Source organism: Corvus moneduloides, chromosome 1 (genome assembly GCF_009650955.1).
Source record: "Corvus moneduloides isolate bCorMon1 chromosome 1, bCorMon1.pri, whole genome shotgun sequence".
Taxonomy (NCBI): Eukaryota; Metazoa; Chordata; class Aves; order Passeriformes; family Corvidae; genus Corvus; species Corvus moneduloides.
In genome coordinates, this window is record NC_045476.1 from 57747909 (window position 1) to 57769605 (window position 21697).

General features: G+C 37.4%; 1 protein-coding gene across 4 annotated transcripts in view; it reads left to right on the forward strand.

The window, feature by feature from the left end:
- The window catches only part of VWDE (von Willebrand factor D and EGF domains), a 31898-nt gene extending 10907 nt beyond the window's left edge, over nucleotides 1-20991 (forward strand). The window contains exons 9-30 of one of the 4 annotated variants that reach the window (XM_032110977.1): nucleotides 247-520; nucleotides 603-811; nucleotides 1290-2275; nucleotides 3440-3576; nucleotides 5502-5657; nucleotides 6264-6368; nucleotides 6714-6828; nucleotides 8182-8432; nucleotides 8551-8770; nucleotides 9301-9438; nucleotides 10025-10087; nucleotides 11528-12184; nucleotides 12516-12611; nucleotides 12696-12791; nucleotides 13313-13408; nucleotides 14659-14754; nucleotides 15093-15188; nucleotides 15679-15774; nucleotides 15872-15967; nucleotides 17244-17339; nucleotides 17886-17989; nucleotides 19109-20991. In XM_032110977.1, the coding sequence (XP_031966868.1) occupies nucleotides 247-520; nucleotides 603-811; nucleotides 1290-2275; nucleotides 3440-3576; nucleotides 5502-5657; nucleotides 6264-6368; nucleotides 6714-6828; nucleotides 8182-8432; nucleotides 8551-8770; nucleotides 9301-9438; nucleotides 10025-10087; nucleotides 11528-12184; nucleotides 12516-12611; nucleotides 12696-12791; nucleotides 13313-13408; nucleotides 14659-14754; nucleotides 15093-15188; nucleotides 15679-15774; nucleotides 15872-15967; nucleotides 17244-17339; nucleotides 17886-17989; nucleotides 19109-19129 (4204 nt within the window). In that variant the 3' untranslated portion in view covers nucleotides 19130-20991. Of the gene's footprint in view, nucleotides 1-246; nucleotides 521-602; nucleotides 812-1289; nucleotides 2276-3439; nucleotides 3577-5501; nucleotides 5658-6263; nucleotides 6369-6713; nucleotides 6829-8181; nucleotides 8433-8550; nucleotides 8771-9300; nucleotides 9439-10024; nucleotides 10088-11527; nucleotides 12185-12515; nucleotides 12792-13312; nucleotides 13409-14658; nucleotides 14755-15092; nucleotides 15189-15678; nucleotides 15775-15871; nucleotides 15968-17243; nucleotides 17340-17885 lie in introns of all 4 variants that reach the window. The other 3 variants (XM_032110960.1, XM_032110950.1, XM_032110970.1) reach the window with 3 other exon arrangements.
- The last annotated feature ends 706 nt before the right edge of the window (nucleotides 20992-21697 follow it).

Genomic DNA, 21697 nt, shown 5'->3' on the forward strand with positions numbered 1-21697 from the left:
TTTGTTTTGTTTTGTTTTGTTTTTTGATTTAACGCTGCTCAGAGGAAGATATGATGGTGTTTGCTCAGGATAAAGCTGTGTTTTGCTCTGTGGGCTGTACTGTTTTTTCTGACTTGGCAGAATGAGTTTCCCTATCAATATTTTCACCAAATGTTAGAAATCTGTTTGAAAATAAAGTTGTTGAGCTGTAGTGGTACAGTTATTTCATAACCAAAGTGATATCATGTGCTATTCTTTTGATTCCAGAGTCTATGACAATTTTAAAACAGGAACATTTGTTCTCTACAAGAGTACATCTCGAGATTTTGAAGTTCATGTTCGCCAGTGGGACTGTGGAAGTCTTCACTACCCAGCATCCTGCAACTGTGGCTTTGTTGCTAAGGAAGGAAGTGATATAATTGCATTTGACATGTGCAGTGGTCAGCTCCATGAATCACAGCCACACTTATCTGTAATAAATAGAGACACAACAGGAAGCAATGTCAGAATCACTGAGTCCTATCAAGGAAGAAAAGTAACAGTAAGTGGTAAATAATTGCTTACAGAACAGGTGAAATAAAAAACTCACGTTTCTCATGAGTCTATCTTCAATCTCTTTTTAGGTTTTGTTTTCTTCTGGAGCTTTCGTTCGTGCTGATGTGAGTGAATGGGGAATGAGCATAACACTTAGGGCACCCAGTTCAGATTACAGACATACAGTGGGACTATGTGGCACCTTTGATGGAAATGCAGAGAATGACTATCACACTGCCAGTGGCATGGAAATCCCAAACCATGCTAATGTTCCTTTTTCTTTTATTAAGGAATGGAGGTAACAAAATGCTTCTGTTGATAAATCAAATGTCATCATTTTTGCTTCTACCTTTCCTTCACAGTCTTAAAAACTTGTCAAAATAATAAAAAAATCTCCTTAAGTTTTAAAGTTGATGTTATAATGTCATCATTGCATTCCATAATTAGTTTAAGAGAAAATTGAAACTGAATTGCCAAATAAGTGTTCAAGTACTATGATGTAAGATTGTTTTGATTAGGTTTAGAACGAAGTATCAGGGTGTACAGAAAACATCCACTCATCTCAATTCTTTCATTAGTTACTCTTGAGGTTTTGTGTTATAGCTGTGTGCTGCAGACATGCTGTCTTTACAGCATACATATTATATATAACGTTATATATATAACATTATGTTATGTATGTATGAAACAACAAAGAACAAAAAAAAGTTAATACTTTAGTAACATAAAGAAAATAGTTCAGATGATACAGTTTCACCTTTTTCTTTCCTCGCTAGAATTTTACCAGGAGAGAGCTTGTTTGACAAGACACCTGCTTCTTTAACATCTTCTAGAAAAATTGTCTTCTGTGACTGTGCACTTGAAGATGCCAGATTATATCAACCAGTGAACAAACTGGAGGTGGTTACTTGGTCAGAACTTCCTCTGCCTTGTAAAGAAAGTGAAAATGGTAGATTTCTTTCTTTGATACCAGGACTGGATGTCACTGATGAATATCTTGGTCCTGCTGATCTTGTCAGAGGCTTAAAGAAACGTTCATCTACACATGAAATGGATTCATCTACACTTCTGCAGAGGCAGAATAATCAAACCAAACTTCACAAAACATCACTAATAAACTCGCGTCTCTCTGCCACCTCAGTGGGAAATACTGGTACAGAAAGAGAAGGAAGTTCAAGCTTAGATATTAGGAGAAATTCACACCATTACAGCAGTCATATTCACAAAAGTCAATCTGCTACAAGTAGAGGGAAGCGCCAAAATTATTATGAATACCATCCGGTATTCCTCTTCCAAAGTCTCAGCCAAACAGATTTAGAGGGATACAGTTATTTTTTCCCAGAGGACCATGCTACTGACACAGACCAAAAGTTCCTTCCTTCTTGGCCCACACCTTCAGGCCTCACTGAATCTAGTGCTTTGTTCCTGTGCCAGCAGGCAGTAGCTAATTCTAGCATAGGAAGATCTTGTGGTGCCCTCCTTGGCCGGCGAACAGGCGATGCTATCGATATGTGTGTTAAAGATTTGCTGCTGAAAGATGACCTCCGTTGGGCAGAAGCTTCCTTAGCTCTGTTGGAGAATGAATGTGAGAAAAGAATTTTAGAAGAAATAAATTACAACCCACAGGAACTTGAAGAGTCGGTTGAGAGCCTACTTACTGCTTTAAAGTGTCCCAGTCTCTGCAGTGGTAATGGGGAATGTACAGAATGGGGCTGTGCATGTTTTCAAGGCTACAGCTCATATGACTGCAGAATACTGTCTGGTAAGTAGGGGGAAAATGAGATTTGCTTCAATAATGCTCTGTGTTTGTGTTTGTGCAAAGTGTATTTGTTTTGCTGCCTTTCTCTCCTGCTTTTATACACGGACAAGGGTTCTCAGTTATTTAGTTCCAGTTTACTACAGCTATAATTATTTTCCATTCAACCTTCTTGTTTTCAAGGACAAAACATGATCTTGGTTTCTAATATGCCAGATTTTAAAAGTCAGTTTGCAATGCAGAGTGTAGCCCCAAGAGACTGGCAATGTTTCCACTTGCTGTGTTCTTCAGGGAAAATATTCCACATCCATCCCTCCCCTGGATTTTTACAGTTTATGTGATCCTGTTTGTTAACTCTAAGTGGGATGTTTTTGTCTTTGGTGATGTTACGTCTCTCTAAGCTGTTAGATGGGATGGGAGCAGAAATGATGGTGAAGAAAAAAGAGGTATAGCAAATAGTGCTGGGCAGGTTTTTTTTCATTTTCAGTAGGTAAGATATTCACTAAAAATTCAGTTAAACAATAATGCTGGAAAAATATGAACAGTACTACAAAAGTCAAAACTCTTCCAAAATAAAACCTGTTCTATTTTGGTTTGCAATGGTGTTCTTGTTTTAGTGACTTATTTAAAAGCAGAGAGAGAAAGAGGGAATAGAATAATAAGAAATATTTGACTTCAAGAGGAATAAAATAAGCTGGTTTTACTTCATAAAAACTGGGTTTGAGTCAATTTATTTCCTGAAATAACTTCCATCTGAGATTTTTGTTTAATTTGTAATAAAAAAAAATCCCTGTATAAATTACTGCATAACTGTTTCCTTTCCAGTTCTATTTATAAGGCCTTAGTTTCATTTCAATTTTAATCTGGAAGTGTGATGTAAAGAACCATAGGTGAGAAAGCAAAACATGCATTCACAAGTGTTTGCTATCAGCTGAATTTCCTCTGCTTCATAATACTGAGGTTGTAAGAGAAGACAGAAGCCTAGCTTTAAATTTAAGATTCAGTTTAACAATGTAAAATCTTTCTGTTTATGCTTCCCTTCAGCTGGGTCCAGATTTTGTTGTTTACATAGTTTTCATGGTTGGATAGAAAAATAAACATATTGCATAATGTGAATGCATATGAATGAGTTCTCATAGTAGCATTTATTGTCTAATCTCTGCTTCCAAGACCAGGCTCCAGAAATTACAGAGCTGGAGAATGCTGGGCTGTGCGATATTCGGCAGTATGACTGCACATCAGTGAGAGCTTTTGGACATGGCTTCAGGGACTCATTGAACCTGAAATGTGAAATCATCAAATTGCAAGTAGGTCTCCCTGAATAGTGACAATTACATTTTAAACTTCTTAGAGAACAAGGGACAAAGTGTCAAACATATTATTCATTGATGTGCCTACAACCCAATGCTTTAGTGGAAGCTAAAAGCAAAGGCACTCAGCACTTTGCAGCAAACACTCAAAACTTTGCAAGATTGCCATTTCCTCCATGATAAGAAAAATACAAAACATAATGGGAATGTTCAGCAGCTGGGAGGGAGATAACAGAATACAGCAGTTATCCCTCAGAAAAGGGCAAGGGCAGCCTTATTAGTAACAACCAGTACATCACCGTATTTTTAAGTGCTTATGGAGAGGAATTGAAGTACCACTTCTTTGAAAAAGGACAGCAAGGTTAAAGCCATTACTAGATTTCTGTCTCAAATCTAATGGTTGAAATAGTCTTTTATAAACATAATAAATCTATTAGGAAAAGATAAAGGTGTTTTTGATATGTTGTCCATTTCCCTGAGGTAGAATGCCATGGATATTTAATGATATGGGTCAGGTTTGAACAGGAAATTAAAAAATGTCTCACTGTAAACTTAAGGGGAATTTGTGTAGAGAGACTGTTGCTCACTCTTAAAAAAATTTTTCAAGGCAAATATATAAGCAATTTACAAGACATTTGGATAGGAAATGGCCAGGAACCTATGATTATAGGGATACAGAATTTAAATGTAAAGGATGAGAGTATGTTTAATCTCTGCAAAACAAAACTACAGTTTTACTTCCTTCTGTTTTACATTGAACTTCAATTTCTGTGAACCTTATGAGCTGGAATGCTTACAGATCTGAAAGCCTTTTAATTGATTTTTGCAAGGTTAAACTGTTTCTGTAAAAATTATCTTCATTTGCCTCCAGCTAGTAACAAAACCTCTCTGAAGAATTAGACTGTATCACATTTCAACGGTTACAGTACTAAATGCACTCAAAATTACATATTTAGAAATACTTACCTTTTATACTTACCCTTGCTGTGAATTCCTTAACTGAGTATAGGGTGAAAGAAAAAAATGTTTGGTAGGAACAGAAGTAGCACATACATCTATTTAGAAAAGTGTTTATTTTTTTGTCTGAAAAAAAAAACCAGGCAAGGCCTATACAGCAGATGAGTCTCCATGCGAGGATTGGGATTGAATAAATGTCTTGATTGACTCCAGTAACTAAAAAAATATGCCAGCTCAGTAAAAACTAGTCAAGCTCAAAATTCTTTTTACTTGCTGTTCTCTTGGTTCTTAGTCTGCCTGAATTCTTACTTCCATCTCATTTTATTTATTTTCCATATGCTTATCCCTACTTCCACATCAATGCTTCAGTCAAATGGTATTATCACCCTTATTCTGTTACCTTGAACTCTCAAGATGGACCCTTGGGTGCCTTGTCCTCACTGCAGTTTAGAAGAAAAGTCTGCAGGTCGATGGCATCTTGTACTATTGAACAAGCTGTTGGCTTGTACAAGGGCTAAATGGCTAACTGCCAGCATTGCCCCAGCACCCAGAATGATTCCTGAGCCCTGCCAAAACCCTCATCTGTTCCTTTGACTAAAGCCTGTCCTTGCGTGGGAGCAGAGATGGAGGGGAACAGAGGCACTTTCACATCAGACCAGTGGTGTTTGAGGACCACCCACTGCTTCACCCTCCTGTTACTTTCCAGCTGGAAGGACTGTTTGTCCTTGCCAATGCAGTGCCAAAGGGCCGTGCAGGAAAGACTTCTCTGCCTGTTCCTCCACAGTAGCTGGCTTAGGTAAAAATCTGCATGTGCAAGTACTGTCATTTAATATTTGCCACTGAATTCTAATCCAGACACATTAGATTTGTTCAAATGCTGTGCAATACACGTGGAGTTCTTCTCTGATAAAAACGTTTTCGTGACGTATTTCAGTGAAAAAAAAATCTTCTGTCTTAACATTCAGTATAGTGATAGACAATGGATTCCTGGAGAACCTCTAACTATGCCAGCTGCCTTCCAAAATCCCAGGACTGTCGACTGCCAGTTACCAAATGATGGCCAGCAGTCTGATGTCATGGAGGTGGTTGATGATAAACCCATTGCCAGATGGCAAATAAAGGTACTCTCAGAAATTTCAAATATTCGCTTACAAATATTCCTATTAAGATGAAACACATCATGTAGATATTGTCCTTTATTTAATGGTACTAAAGGGAGAAGTCAGCTTGCTTAACTTGGGGGTCTCAGTTTGTCACCTAAGCTTAAGCATCGAGTGTCATTTGGCTGTGTTCTCCTGCAAGGAGACTGGTAGATACAACCTTGGTCCTGCAGAGACACGCATTCTTCAAGAGTAGAAGTTAAAGGCCAGGTAGTTACCTTAGAGTATTTCAAATGACCTTGGATCCATCTTTGGTAGAATTGAGTTGAGCTCAGCCATATGTACATCCCTGTGTGAGCAGATATCTGAGCTCTCCTACAGATGGAGTCAATAAGATCAATAGAGCCCACACACAATTCAATTTACCTTAAAGCAGACACCTACGTGTGGTTGGTCAAAATCTGCCTAGAGTCATTGGCAGGTTTGGTTAGATTTCTGATGGCTGTTGTGAGATTTTAAACCTGCATGTGGGTGTCTATTAATGAGTGGAAGCTCATGCTGGCAGAACATGCGAGTGATATACTGATACCTGTATCAGTTAATCCATTTTTACTGTTCACCTTGCAGATTTCTAATGATGGATTTGTTTATAGCAACTCTAAAACAATGGTATTATATGATGGAGCCTGTCAGACATGTGAACCACAAGAATCTGGGTCATGTACATTAAAGGTATGTGTTTCACTACTCTCTATTATGAAAATATGCATTTTTTCAGGCAGAAAAAGAATCTAGAAAAATTAGCAGACCATGCTCTGTTCTTGTTTCCAAGAGAGATTTTCAATGCACAGAAAGAGAAGCTGGGATGAAGCAATTTTAAATGTAAAAAATCAAACCAAAAGCACTTCATATAATTATCAGATAAAACCAAACTTGCTGTCAGTTGTTTAGATTTAAAAACAAGCTTAGCTGTTTAATAGAAGTGCTGAATGATTAGATTTTATTTGATACTTACAAATTCATAACCAGTTTGATAACCAAAAACATTAATGAATCACATTTTCATTTCTCTAAAAGGAGAAAACATGCAACATAGATGGACTCTGTTATGGTGAAGGAGACACAAATCCAACCAGCCCTTGCTTACTGTGCAGACCTGACTTATCAAAGCTAACGTGGTCAGTTGTTGAAAGTAAGTTCTAAATAGTTCTTTTTTAATACCAAGAAGTTGAAAGTCTGCAAAGTTTTTAAACTTATGGCAATAGTGATGTTTTAACTAGGCCAGTGTTTCACTTAGAGCTTGTCATTTGATCTTGGTTTTCATCTGACATTTCTAAGTTTCTGAAAATTATATTTTTGTTTCCAGACCATATATGTAAAAGTCAGGCTTTTAAAAATTTTCTTTCCCTGACTCTCCTGCAGTAGCCATTACAAATAACTAATGAAAATTAACAACTTTCAGTCTAATTAGCACTTCGCAGTCTTGATATTTAGCACAGCTACACCCACATATGTTTGTCTTCAACATATAGGTATAACAGGTATTTTTCAACAAATTACTCTGATAACACACAAGTGGAGATCACAAAGTGAATTAAAGGACATGTCATATTTATTAGCCACTTAATATCTGTGCATCATTTACATTGATGGCATAGATATGTGGCCTAACTACTTGAAAGTATATCCAAGGCTGTTGTACTCCAGTTCAGTTAGAAACTGCATTATGAAGGGAAAACCTAAGTCTAAATTTTTAATTTTCCTTCTCTGTAGTACAAAGTTCTAACCTATTGTAGCTCTTTTGGTTCAGATTTTAGTCTGGATATACATATCACATTGGTCCTTTCATCAAATGGAATGTTTCTTGGAGCTTTCATATTAGCCATCCAGCCTGTCCTGCCAACTCAGGTCTATAACATCGCAAATACAATCATTTCATCCACGTCTTCTTGAGTGAAAGACTCATGAAATCAAGACTCTGCCTTGATTAGGAAAGGTCCTGGCTGAATGGGACTTCTGGTGCCTGTCTTGGTGAATCTTGTCCCAGTTGAACTTGTACTGAAAGCCAAGGTATATATACCTATCCTAAAAGGATGACACGAATGGAAGGAATGAAACACAACTCATCCAGCAGACAGGGAGTCAAGGGATTTCCATGTTACAGCCATGTTGTGACTGGAACTCAATACTGACAGTCAGAAATGCAAGAAGAATGTAAACCAGAGGCAACGCTCTGAAACTAAGGAGCACAACCTCTTCTGCAAGGAGGATGATGTTAGAAAGAGGATAGAGTTTAGCAGCTGAGACACTGGTTATGCCTTCTTCTCTCTTCATGGTTTTTGCCACAGTGGCTGGATTCCTGCTTGGAGCAGGCACTCGCTAGTATTGAAAATATCAAGTGTTTTTCCTGTGCCATTTGAATGACATTAGAATTTAAGAGAAATAAGTACATGGGATTTCTTTAGTAGAAAGATATGTTCCTTTTAATTTCTGTAAGTATGTTGGGACTTTTGCTTAGAAGAGGAAAATATCTCCTTTGTTACAGGTAACCAGCCTCCAGTGCTTGAAACTTTTCAGGGTATGCTACAGACATTTTATGGAGAAGATTTTGTATATCAGTTTTTGGCTTCAGATCCAGAGGGCTCTGCTATTCATTTCACATTGGATTCTGGTCCAGAAGGTGCCAGTCTTTCTGCATCAGGTCTCCTTTTGTGGAAAGCTGTGACAATGAATGTCCATAAATTAACATTTTCTTTGACAGATGACTGCAATGCAACGACTAAGGTAGAAATAGAGGTAATGAATATTACAGTAAAATGACACCTACTAATAAGATATTTAAAATATCTATTTATAGAACTCATTGCTAGTTCATTTAAAAAAAGAAAACTGTCTTATTGGGCGTGTCTTGTAGGTCAGTGTAAAATCATGTGATTGCCTAAATAATGGCTCATGTGTGACAAACATTAATTTCCCACCTGGAAGTGGAAGATATCTTTGTGTGTGTGTGGCTGGATTTGAAGGTGATCTCTGTGAAGTGAATACTGATGACTGTAAACTTAACCAGTGTGGTATTGGCAGATGTGTGGATGGAGTAAACAGCTATTACTGTGAATGTCCACATGAACTTCAAGGTAAATTGCTACTTTATTTACATGTGTTTATCATGTTTAATGATAAATAGGAGTTTTTAATTTCATGTCTACAATTTTCTTTTTAAATTTTCCATTATAAATAGCTTATTGTTATATTATGAAGAACTTTTATGGTCTTGTGGTACAGATATGTGATATACTTCAAGGTATTTCTTGCATGGCTCTAATGGTTGTTTATTTTAGTTCATTATGAAAGCTAATTTCCATTGTTTTCCTCTGCAAAGGTAAATTCAGCAACATGGAAAAACACAGGAGATTCCTCCTGCAGATAAGCATGTAGTCCCCACAGCCCACCTTCTCCATATTCTACAATAAGCAAAATACTTGATATAAGATGAAAAAATGTGAATAGCAAATCTAATCAGCTGTTCTTATTAGATGGACTGAAATGCCTGGTTGCACTTTTTTTTTTAATTTCAGAACTTGCCTACATTGTACTTTTATAAACAGACCATCAAAGTCTAGTGCCACAATATTATAAAAAAAATTAAATCTGTATTTCAATACAGGTAAAAATTGTCAAGAGGATGTAGATGAATGTGCATCCAGTCCTTGCTTCCCTGGAGTATTCTGCTTCAATACTTTTGGTTCTTACTATTGTGGTCCATGCCCAAATAATCTGCAAGGAGATGGGAAGTCATGTCATGGTAAAATTATTTGATTTTCAGAAGAATGGTATTGTCTTATTGTCATTCAGATAAAGTATCTTTGATTGTGCTTCATGTTTCTAACAGTAACTTGGAACTCTTCTCAGTAGTCAGCAAAGCAGGGCTGTGTCTCTCCTGATGGCAATGTCAGACTGCTCTGGGTCAACACAGCTGTGAAACACTTCTTCCAGTGTAGAAAAAAACATATAAAAAACACACCCTCATTCTTTTATACCCAAGTAGAATACAATGGAATACTTTTGGCATTTTTTTCTTCATTATTTTCATAATACGATAAATTATTAATAAAATATTGAAAAAAATATATTTCTATTTGATTAATATAGAACTATTTACCCAAGTCAAGGCAGTTGCCAAAATTTTATTTATATGCAATTACTGAATAACTTGTATCTTTAAAATACTCTGTTAAAAAACTTTTAAGAAACATTTTTAAACGTTATCTGCCTTCTGAATTTTGAGTTGTTTTTATGTAGTAAAACTTTAACTCTGTTTGTAATTTATTTAAATTTAAACAAATGTAGCTACTTCTATGCACTACTAATGTGCCTTCACATCTTTTCAGAAAGCTTTGATGATGCTGATGTTGGAAGGAAGGATTCCACAGGAGAAATTGGAGGGAATAAAGGTGATTCTTTTCATGAAGAAAATGGAATTTCTGATTCACACACTGATAAGAATATAACTGGCAAATAAAGGTTCTAGTCAGTTTTATGCTATTCACTTTATTTTTCAGTTTGGCACAATTCATTAATTACTGGGGCTGTATTCTGATCTGAAAAATGAGACTGAAATGTCAATATCAACAAATCCCTTGGGTCAGTCAAGTCATTTTATTAACAGTGTGATGTATGACACTCTTACAGTTGCCTTTTGTTTTAGTGACTAACCACTGACATAAAATAGGTAACATGGGGATAGGGACATCTGTTATATGAGATAAGCAAAAGTTTATGGCATTATGCTGAATGCCATTTTCCTACTTTAACTCAAAGCAAAGGTGAAGGATATGGCAAGTGCATGTCTTTATTCCAAAACTCTGTAAATGCTGTTGCTGGCATTTCCTGGTCTGTGCCTGCTGGGGGTTTCTTTGTGTCTTTTCCCTTCATCTCTGAATTGTTGTTGGGGTAGAAGGAAGACTCTCTCACTGCACTACCAGTGCTGGCTAATTCTTCATCAGCTGCAAAATGGCTTGCTTTTAGGCAGTGGGAGACCACACTACTACAATTCAGTAAAGTTTAACCTTTTGTAAACCATTTTCTAGTTATAAATGGATTAACGTTTCATTCCTCCGCTGCCCCATAATGCTAAAACCACATATACAGTATTCTACCAGTCTGGGATTACAGTGCTGTACTTCTTTCCACAAACCACACACTTTCCCTGGGCAGAATACGAAGAACTTATCATTCATTTTGCACTCTTTTGAATGAGGAGACTGAGTCAATCTCTGATGTTTATTAAACAGTTGAAACATCCCACTACTAAAACCCAAGTAAAAACTTTGAGAAAGTTGATTACAAATTTTGAAGAATAAAACATGTTAATACTTTTGCTACAAGTTGGTGGCTCATTCACCTAGAATGTCCATGGTGCATCAGTGTGTCTAAGCATCTAAATACATGTGATTTTATCTCTGCTTCTAGTGCTGAGACACACTGATGAACCATATACAATATTTTTGCTTTAAATTCTTTCAGTTACCTAGTTGAAAGCAATGTATGGAGCTGATAATCTGCTGACAGTAAATCTGTTTATTGACCTAATATGGGAAAATCTCTGCTGTCTGCCTCATATAAATCGTGCTTTCTCCTTTTCTTCCAGCCAAGAAAAGGCCATGGTGAGGGCAGGAATGGTTATAATCAGAATACCTTGGTCTTCTCTAATTCTCTCAGTTAGGTTCTACTGCATGCTTACATTCTGAGGTAGCACAAGGAGAGACTTCCTGAAGCACAGAATGAATGGGCTGTATGTTTATCTGTTCAGAAAACATTCCCCACCCTCAAAAGGAAAAAAAGTCTGATGGTATTCACATACTTCTTCCCCATTTCTTTCTAACATGTTGTAGGTTTTCAACCATCATCCTTTGAGAAGGTTCTAAGAATGTCAAGTTATATTCCCAGTTCTACAGATGTCCCAAAGAGATTTATTTCTACAGAAATGGTCAGTAGCAGCATGCCACCAGCCTCCAGAGTAAAAACAATCACTGGCTGGAAGACACCTGATTCTCAGAGAACTGCTTCTGTACAACCTGCTCTGAGCACCATCAGTGGTCACCTTTCTGACATGGAAAACAGTTCTTCGGTACATGCTGTGAAGGCTGCCTCTTCAAGGAGCCGTGCTGTATCACCTGAGAAGGAAACAAGAACCCAAACTGAGGCCTTCAGCTATTTTGAGAGCAACAGGAAGACTTCCCCTAGTAGCAGAGCAAGTATAAGCAAAGGATATTCTTTGCCAAACAAAGCCTTCAAAGGTGGAAATGCTCAGAGAGTTCTGAACCTATTAGCTAAGCATAAAGCTAGTCATTTACCTTTTTCCCTTGTTGAAGTCACTGTCCCACCAAAAATGTTTCCTGAAGAATTGAGTGAAACAGTGATTCCTAAAGCAGTGACCTGTTCTGATTTACCTTGTTTTCCTGGTGTACCCTGTGAGCCAAGTCAAGATGGAAGTGTCAAGTGTGGTCATTGTCCTTATGGTTATTATGGAGATGGCTTCACTTGCAGAGGTATTACAAATAATTGTGCTTAAATGCTTTGAAGAAAAGAATCTCGAGATGTCTTTATCACTTGAAAGTATATTGTTACTGTATAATCAATGGAAAGTGTGGTATATTGAATTTTCTCATTTTCGTTCTTAATATTGGCATAGCCTACAGGCTTTTAGTTGTATTGATGCACTTAAAAATACTTTTCTGATGTGTCTTAGACTCCTCATTTATGGGCAGGGACACAATGGATTCTCTGTAATTGGTTCACTACGTTAGGCAAGACACATTGTGCTGAAATGCCACTTTCATTTTCCTTATTCTTTTCTTTGTCTTCTTCATTGCCTTTCAGCAAGATGTAGACAACCTTGTGGCAAAAATATGGAGTGTGTGGCACCCAATATTTGTAAATGCAAGCCTGGTTATGCTGGTTATAACTGTCAGGCTGGTGAGTATGGCATGTTAATTTTGCCTTTGGTAACTCATATGCACAAATTAATAACTTGCAGAGTGCTGTTGATTTTTTTGCCAGCTCTATGCAGACCTGATTGCAAAAACCATGGGAAGTGCATTAAGCCCAACATCTGTGAGTGTTTACCAGGATACAGTGGCTCCACTTGTGAGGAAGGTAAATATAGTAGTTTTTGCTTTTAAATCCATAACTACCCAAAGGATGCTGTGAACAACTCCCATGTCTGTTCCTTCTGCCAGCAAAAAGGTGTGTTCATTTTACTGTAACTGCAACAGGACTCTTGAGTTACATGTTGGTATATGTCCTGGTTTTCTTGATATACACTGTAAATGTTGCTTATGATTGGATATTCCTAAATTTAGCCTTCACAGTAAGCAGAGCAGTTCACCAGTGAATGTAGTTGCCTCTAAGCTAAACACTCCTGAAGAGTGGGAAGCACTGTCTGGAAATTGTGTCAGCTTTCTTTTCTTCAGGGTGACCACCACAGTTGGGACTCCGTACTATTGAAGTGGTTGTTGTTACTTATTCTTGTCAAAAGGCATTGCATATATCTCCTTATTTTATTTCCATTTTTTTGCTCACTGTCAGATATTAACATTTGCTTTTTTATAAAGCATAACCAGCCCATGCGTCTTTCTAGAGGTGATTCCTTGAACAACATAATTCTATATCTGCAGCACATTGTAAACCACCGTGTCAAAATGGAGGGACGTGCTTGGCCAGAAATCTCTGCACCTGCCCATATGGTTTTGTGGGACCAAGATGTGATACAAGTAAGCTAAAGAGCATAAGAGAAAAACAAATGGCATTTTTCCTGTTCTTCGGGAGCAAGAAAGCAGATTTTTTATCCCCTCGGTCTTATGCTAGCAAATGACATAATACCTGTGCCTCTTTGAAGGTTCCCATACTTGAGCTTTTTGAACATCATGAAACTGCACATCACTTTGAAAACATAATGCATTATAAAAGGTGCAAATAATTTATATTTTATGATTCATGGGCATGGAAAAATTGAGTACATTTTGTATGTGATAACATCTTTAGAAAAACATGCAGATGTTTCATATGTCCTGGCAGCTTTTTAACTTTTATTAGCTCAGATTGATTAGATACTTGGGTACATTCAGAAGTTGTTGTCAGTGAATGGTGTGTGAGAAAGACTGGGATACAGGAAAATTGAATTCAGAACCACATTACGGTGTCTTTTTCCTTTTACCTGGCCTGAAAATTGAAAAATTTGCTGTGATCATAACTGAAAGATTGGAATTTCTTTGTCTCACATAATTTGTCTTTTACATATCAAATCATACATTCTGCAATTTGGCAACTCCAAATTTTGGGTAGATTTTTTACAGGTAATTTGTATCCTTCAGAGAATCCAAATTTATACATGCTGTTTATGTATTGTTCACATGAACGTACCATTGCATTATTAACCCTGAATTCAGAAAGTCCTTTGTTTGTCCTCCTCAAATCCCAGGACTTTTTTTCAGGTTTTCTTGTTCTAGTTTCAATTTTGACAGAAAAAAAGCTGCTCTTTGTGAAGCAGTACTAAAGAGAATGAGATGTCTCCCTGAAGAAGTGATTCATGGTTTTCCCCAGCTGTGATATTTTAATGTCTTTGCTTGTCAGTCTCGTGTTACTGTGTGCGTGCAGCTGCTCTTGCATCATGTAACACAGTCCATTTGTCTCTTAGTATTGCATTTCCCATTTGGTTTAGAAATTTTTTTTTCTAAATTTCTAGATTTTTAACATTATATATAACCAGACCATGGATAATTGCATGGAAAAACATTTTACTTACCTTTGTCATCTGGTGCTAGCTATTATGGGTATGAGACTAGATTACTCTGTTTAGCAATTCCTCTTCTACTAGTGGAATTGTATGTTACTTCCAGTGTTAATTTTTGGGAAGGAACTGGAAAACAAATCAAGAATACTTTGTAATCTCTTTCTTGTCCTCCCACCCCCTGTCTCCTCCCCTGCCTTCTCCGATGGTTTTCCCCAACTTCTCGGATGGTAGTGGTTTGCAACAGGCACTGTGAAAATGGTGGTGAATGTCTCACCCCAGACGTCTGCCAGTGTAAACCTGGGTGGTACGGACCCACCTGCAGTACAGGTAACACCCCTGCAACTTCCATGTTCCTGGAGAAGCATCCATAGGACCTCCCATAGCTTGAAATTTGGAACTGCATGGCTCAGGTGGCAGCAATGGGCAGCTGCTCTCTGCTGCAGGGCCTCCACACTCCCTTGTGTCTCTGCATGTTACTTCTGCTGCCAGCAGCACCTCTGGGAAATCTTATACTGATGCCTTAATTTGGTGTAAAGATTCTATGGGAATGATGTTGCCTGCAGTTATCTTAGGTGTTTAATTCCTGTTCTTGAAACAGACACATGTATTTTATGGACTTTATTTGGATGTTGTGCTTCCCACTCTTCTTGACCCTATTTCTGCAGCAATGTGTAATCCTGTGTGTCTCAATGGTGGTTCCTGTACTAAGCCAGATGTTTGCCTGTGTCCACATGGATTCTTTGGTGCCCACTGTCAGAATGGTAATATTTTCTTTTTTTCTTCTCCCCACTCCTTAATTGCTATTATGAGGAAATCTGTGAGAAAAAATCATGACACAAAATTAACAATCAAGTCATGTACCTGAGAAGTGGTGCAAAACAAAAATTACATTATTTTTTAGATTTTATGGCTGATTCAACAACTGTCCAAGGAGAATGAAGACTCAAAATTAGTCTTGTATTCCACTCAACATTTATGCAGCTTTCAACCAGTTTCATTGTATGTAATGTGTAGTCTGGTTGCTTGTGTACACATACAGTTGCAAACCTCGACTCCTTTTTATCTGATTTTGCCTTTACTATTGATGTTTGCACCAAAACACAGTAGTATGATTTTTACAAGGCAGGCCTGATAGTGCTGAATTGTCCATACAAACTGTCAGAATCTTAGTGTTGCTCTCTTGTTTCCCAAAAGTATATCACTAAGTCAAAGTCCAAACTACAGCCTTTTCCTCCTGTTTGTATCTTTTAGCTGTCTGCAGCCCTCCGTGTAAGAATGGTGGTCACTGCATGAGAAATAATGTCTGTACTTGTCCTGATGGGTACACAGGCAGAAGATGTGAAAAAAGTAAGCCAGCGTTAAAATCTTCTGTGACCCAAAAATAACCAATAAATTATTCTGTAATCAGTTAAATGTATTAAACAGCAGATTTTTTGATTTTAAGGTGTGTGTGAGCCAATGTGTATGAACGGAGGAAGATGTGTAGGCCCAAACATTTGCTCTTGTCCTTCAGGATGGAGAGGAAAAAGATGTAACTCTCGTAAGTACCTCGTAGTTACCAGGAGAACCATACCTTAAAAGTAGTATGTGACTCAGGACAACTCTGTCCATGCAAGTAATACAAAGTTAGTGCCAAAGAACTTAAGAATATATACACATCTATTCACATTGAAAAAATAGTGATCTATAACTTGGCAGCAAAATTTAGAATGGAGAACTAATACCATGCAGTTCTTAGGCGAAATCATGAGACCGAAATGTCTGTTAAATTCTTGTATAGCAATTATTATTTGTTTCTTTCTGGATTCTTGTGTAAATAAAAACATCTGCATTTCTGCAAAGAGATGAGTCAAAAAAGTGAAAGAAATTCAATTTGTGCTGTAGGACATAAAACCAGATATAATAGAAAAAGAAGTTCAGTGAAATATTGGAAAACTGTGGAAACAGTTGGAGGTGATGGGAATAAAATATGCAATGGGTACAAGCTCTTTGGGACAGGTAGAAATAGTACTGTGATGGTTGCACATCTGTGGGTCACATTGTATCTTAATAAAGATATTGATGGTGCATAAATAAATTGTGTCAGCATGGATAAAAGCACAGTCTGCATGAAAATCAGCATGATGGTAGAAATCCCATAGCTAAAGTGTTAGTGTCTGTCATAGTACCCACCCGAGGCTTGAGAATTGATGTGGGCAATGAGCTCTCTAATGGCATGGAGGAAAAATAAATTCCCCTGTATTACTTTCTGTAATTATTGGAAAGGGGTTGTTTTTAAAAAAAAAATATTACCAGTATTTACAGGGGTGAGATATTCTTGGACACTGTGGAAGAGAGATTTGATTATCAAATAGTCAGCTATGAATGAATGAAAATAATGTGGGTTAGATCATGGCTTAATAAGCAGGGACAAATGTACAGGCAAATGGGTCATAGAAAATAACTTTGGATCAAATATTCTTGATTCATTGGGTATTCAGTTGCATGACAGACAAAAGATCTCTCACCAAGGTGTATGCTTTAGAAGGTAAATTTGCAAAAGATAAAGCTCATTAATGTTGCTGTCTTAATTCAGTATTTCAGGCTTTTGTAGCAATCTGTGATGCAGCAGAACCTCTGACTGTGGTTGGTTGTAGAGATTTTTGTTTCTAGTTGCCTTTCTTATTTAATATCCTGTTGGCCTTAGATATTTGAGTGAATATGATGTGACTCTTGGGTATGAAAAGCACAACCTCTCGTGGGCATCCTGAAATCTGAATAAAAACTCAATGTAACCACTTGGGATATAACCATATTTTGTGATGATGTTTGTGCAGCAATCTGTCTTCAGGAATGTGAGAACGGTGGGGAGTGTATTGGACCGAGTACCTGTCATTGTCCTCCACAGTGGGAAGGAATTCAGTGTCAAACACGTAAGAATGATGTGACCTGTAACCTCTTGCTTCAGCACAGTTCAGAGTGCTTCAGCCACATGCAGTGCAGAGAAGTCCTATACCTTGCATGTAGTTTAGCCACATCTGTGTCAAAGGCAGGATAAAGAGTAAAGATAGCTCTGCCCCTTCTGAAGCCTTCCAGGATCTGATGGCACTCTGGGACCCTGGCAGTATGTGTTGGCCTGCTCCAGTGTTGTATGCTGCTGAGAGGCCATTGCAATAGCTTGAAATAGCAAGGTGTGCTAAAAAACACCTTACTCGTGTTCTTTGCTCAGTCTCATTCATGCCCTCAGTGTGTTCTCATGTTAAATCTGCATCAAAGCAAAAGGGGGATGGGATAGACATAAGAACACTGTTGGCTCCATGTGGCCTTTAAGTGTCCTTACCCTGTGAAAATGCCTTCTAAGGTCTTGGTTCCTACAAGCAAACAGAATAAGTATATAGAGATGGCACCCACTTTTCCTTCACCAATGAATTATTCATTTGTTCATGAATAAAGCCTTATGTGTACCTCTCTTGTTTTAGCTGTGTGCACCCAGAAGTGTCTGTTTGGAGGCAAGTGTGTATTGCCCAACGTGTGCTCATGTCGTCCAGGTTATACTGGAGTCCTCTGTGGGAAGAAAATTCAGGTATGTGTAGAGTTAAGACACCAGAGATCTGGGAGCTAATTAACTAGTCCACTCTTGTCCAGTGAAGCAGCATGATATACATCAAATGTGTATTTTGTCTGATTTCTTCCTTTCATTCCGCAGCAAGAGAAAATTAATGGAATTCCTAAGAGCTATTCCAGTAATTTTTAGGTTCTAATACTTACAGAATTTTTCTCAGCACCTAATGTAAACTTCCTTTGTTTCAAATTAAGCTGATTGTCTCCTGCCATGCAGTAGGAATTGATAACTATCCTCTTGACAATAACCACTATTTTCTTTTCCAGCATGTGGCCCCATTTTAGGGAACAGTGTCCTACTGCTGACTTTCGCAGCTTGAACCAAGTCAGGCCCTGATCTTTTCCCAATTAGCTACACTGCCAGTCCATCTCTGTTTTATACAAGTATGACTTATCCCCGAGTGTCACTCAAGAATAACTTTACTTTTTTGTTTCAGAGGAAATGATGGCCATTTCTCTGTTTTGACATGCAATTTTCTGTTGGATTCCCTTGCTTGAGTGCTGATGCTCACTCACTGTTAATTAAACATTTTGTTACAACTAACTGTTTTGTGGTGTCTGAAGTAAAAGCATTCTGCTCTTCTTACATCATCTGTGGTATTTCTATTCTTTTAATTTCAGTGTATTTAGACACATTTCTGGTGCCAGCAGAATTGAGATGTGTGGTAGATATGTTTCAGAAATTGAAACAAGGAAGTGCTCATACAGATTTTGAAAATATGAAACTACAAATCCTATATCAATGACTGTAATGTTTGCTATATTGATTTAGCAAAATGTGACCCAAAGGGAGAAATAATTTTGATGTAAATGTTTTCATAAATATGTCCTGCATAGAGTTAGTGTATTTTTAGTCTAGAAAATATATATTGTTGGTCAGTCAGACAGTGTCGTGTCATACATTGATCACAATGGCACATTTTCTTAATGAAACAGAAAAACAATATGCACAAGTTTAACTTAATGTTGTGATTCTGCATATCAGGCCAGCAGAGATTCATTAAAATTGTTTCATAAACTTTATCATAAAAATGGGTTGCATCATTAAAGTCTGGTTTTAATACTTTTTTCTCTCTCCAAGGTACAAAGACATCATGGTTGAAGAAGTGTGGCAATTCAGTTGCAGTGCTGCATGGATGTATGAGACTTGAAAATAGCAAAAGGGTTGAAGGCAATTACAGAGTTCATTTAAATGAAAGGAATATTCAGAAGCCTTATTTTAAAAGATTCATATTAGTCACAAATGTTGGCAAGCTTCAAAACAACAATCTTGTAGTCATTAAAACATATGTATATTTCTATAATTTTTTGCTACCTCATGTACAAACCCCACAGCTTCTGATGTCTTCATTGAATTCCCAGATCTGATAACTGAGCCCAAAATTCTGCAGTTTGTTGATGTAGTCAACTGGACTATGAAATTTCTTTTGAGGGAACAAGACTGTAGCAGCTGCTGAGTGACTCTAGCAAGGAAGGTAGCACTTCAGCACTTGTGAATGGTACCTTCTGTTTATAAACACTGTTTACATACATACTATTTGGCTGCAGACAGAAGAAAAAGCAGAACTGGTTTTTCTTCGTTTTGTATTTACATCAGTCTTGTTCTAATGACAAGCCAATAGGAAGGAAAGAGGGGAAACTTGAACTGAGGCTGGGCTACTAACAATGAAGGCAAGGCCTCCTTCTTGTTAACAGTCAGCCAGATGCAGAATGACTGATTTATCCACGACAAGCCTTTGCAGCCAGAAGCCAGATTCCAACTTTTCTGTCTTGACTTCATTACTTACAAATTTGAATAGCCAGCCTTTGAATTATTCCTGTGTCTATAAGACTTTTATGCCCCTGAGATGGAAGTCAGTAATATGAGGAAATTTTGTTCCCAAGCCTCTTAGAGAAATTTAACAATGCGTTCAGTAATGCTGAATCTTAAAAGAGGAGAAATTTGTTGTACATCATGCCATCCATACTCATCACATCAGAAAGTATTTGTAAACACTTAACATAGGACTTTTTTCCATTACCTATTGCTCCAATGAACTGTTAGCACCTACCAGCTGCCAGATAGTTTTTTACAAAAAAAAATTCCAGTTTTTCTGAAGTTTCCTATAGAGGACTGCTATCTTCTTGTCCTAGAGCTGTGAAAGACATTTCAGTTCCTGCCATAACAAAGTGAGCTCTGGTAACAGACACAAACATCCCTTTAGCTAAGACATTGAAGTTTACTGCTTTGGTTTTTTAAGCCAAAAATAAACATCATGACTTTCTGTTCTCCTGAGCAATATTCCGTTTATATACTCTAATTCTGAACAGGAAGAAAATAGAGGTAATTTTGCCATTTACTGCAGTTCTGTGATGCTGATTACCAAATCATAGCTGTTAGCAGCTCTGTGCCTAGATTTCTCCTCACCTTTTGATAGTCTTCTTAAGTCATCTTGCAAAGTAAGCTGGCATTTTGAGAGCTTAGCATCATTCCAGAATGATACCTGATGGATTTTCAAGTGCCTGACTGGTATATTTTAAAAATGTCCAATTTCCCACTTGCATTTTAAATTTTAGTGTTTTCATAGTTTCTTTCAATCAAGCATCCACATGGCTGATAGCCTGATGATCTGGGAACTGTTATATTATTTAAAACTACTCCTCTTGAGCCATTTCCTTTCTCACATCTCACAAAGATGTCAATGAACAAAACCCGACTAGCTCTCGGAACTGCTGCCTCAGGATGATGCTTTGGACCCACAAGTGTCTGAAAAAGTTTTGAAAGTACAAACACACCAATATCACATAATCTCATACTGTAATCACTGCTGTTCCATGTGTCAGTTATAGGGGTGCTGTGTGAAAAAGAAAGACAACATCTGCCTGGAGCACTGCTAATAGTACTTTGGTTAATGAGTTTGTGCAATCCTTCATTCACAAAACTTAATCAATACATATATGTGCATTTCTAGGATTTCAGGCACAATAAAGGGATTTTTAATCATAACTGTTAGTATTTGCCATTTATTTTCAATTGTTTTAAAGGGAGAAATTATTTCTTTTATATTTTCCAAATGCAAGCTGTGTGAACAAAGGCACATCCAGAGTTTTGCTACAGTAGCTAAAAATGCTCAGTGCTAAGCTGTGCTATTTTTGCTATTTTCCAGCAAGCACATAGTGCAGAAAAATTATTAGTACATGCAAAATGCCAGGCAGCTACTTCAAAACTGCCCAGTAATTATGTGATTAGTTGAAACTACTTTGTTACTACATTGTTCATCATACACAGGAAACAAGATCCACTGTAATTAGAAAGCACATGCCAACAATACAGTAAAATTGCTCAGTGTAACAAGATGCAGAATCATACAGAGGGCTTGTGTACAGAGGTTAACAGAACTGCTTGAATTGCAACCTGAAAATAGGCTCAAAAGAGTTAGGGGATTTGAGAGTGGGGAGAAGGGTTGAAGTTGACACAGTTCCACTCTGAAGGAATGAAGGGCAACTTGTATCAAATCGAAGATTTTGCAGTGATTACCACATTATGCACTGCACTGGTATCTTCACTGAATTTTCTTGCAAGATTTCTTTACACACTAAAGAGTGCTGGAAGGTACCTGATGCCTTAGGTTTTAACTTTTATATTTTTTAAATCCTGTACTGCCTAGTGTGTAACTCTGAAGTTCCGTGT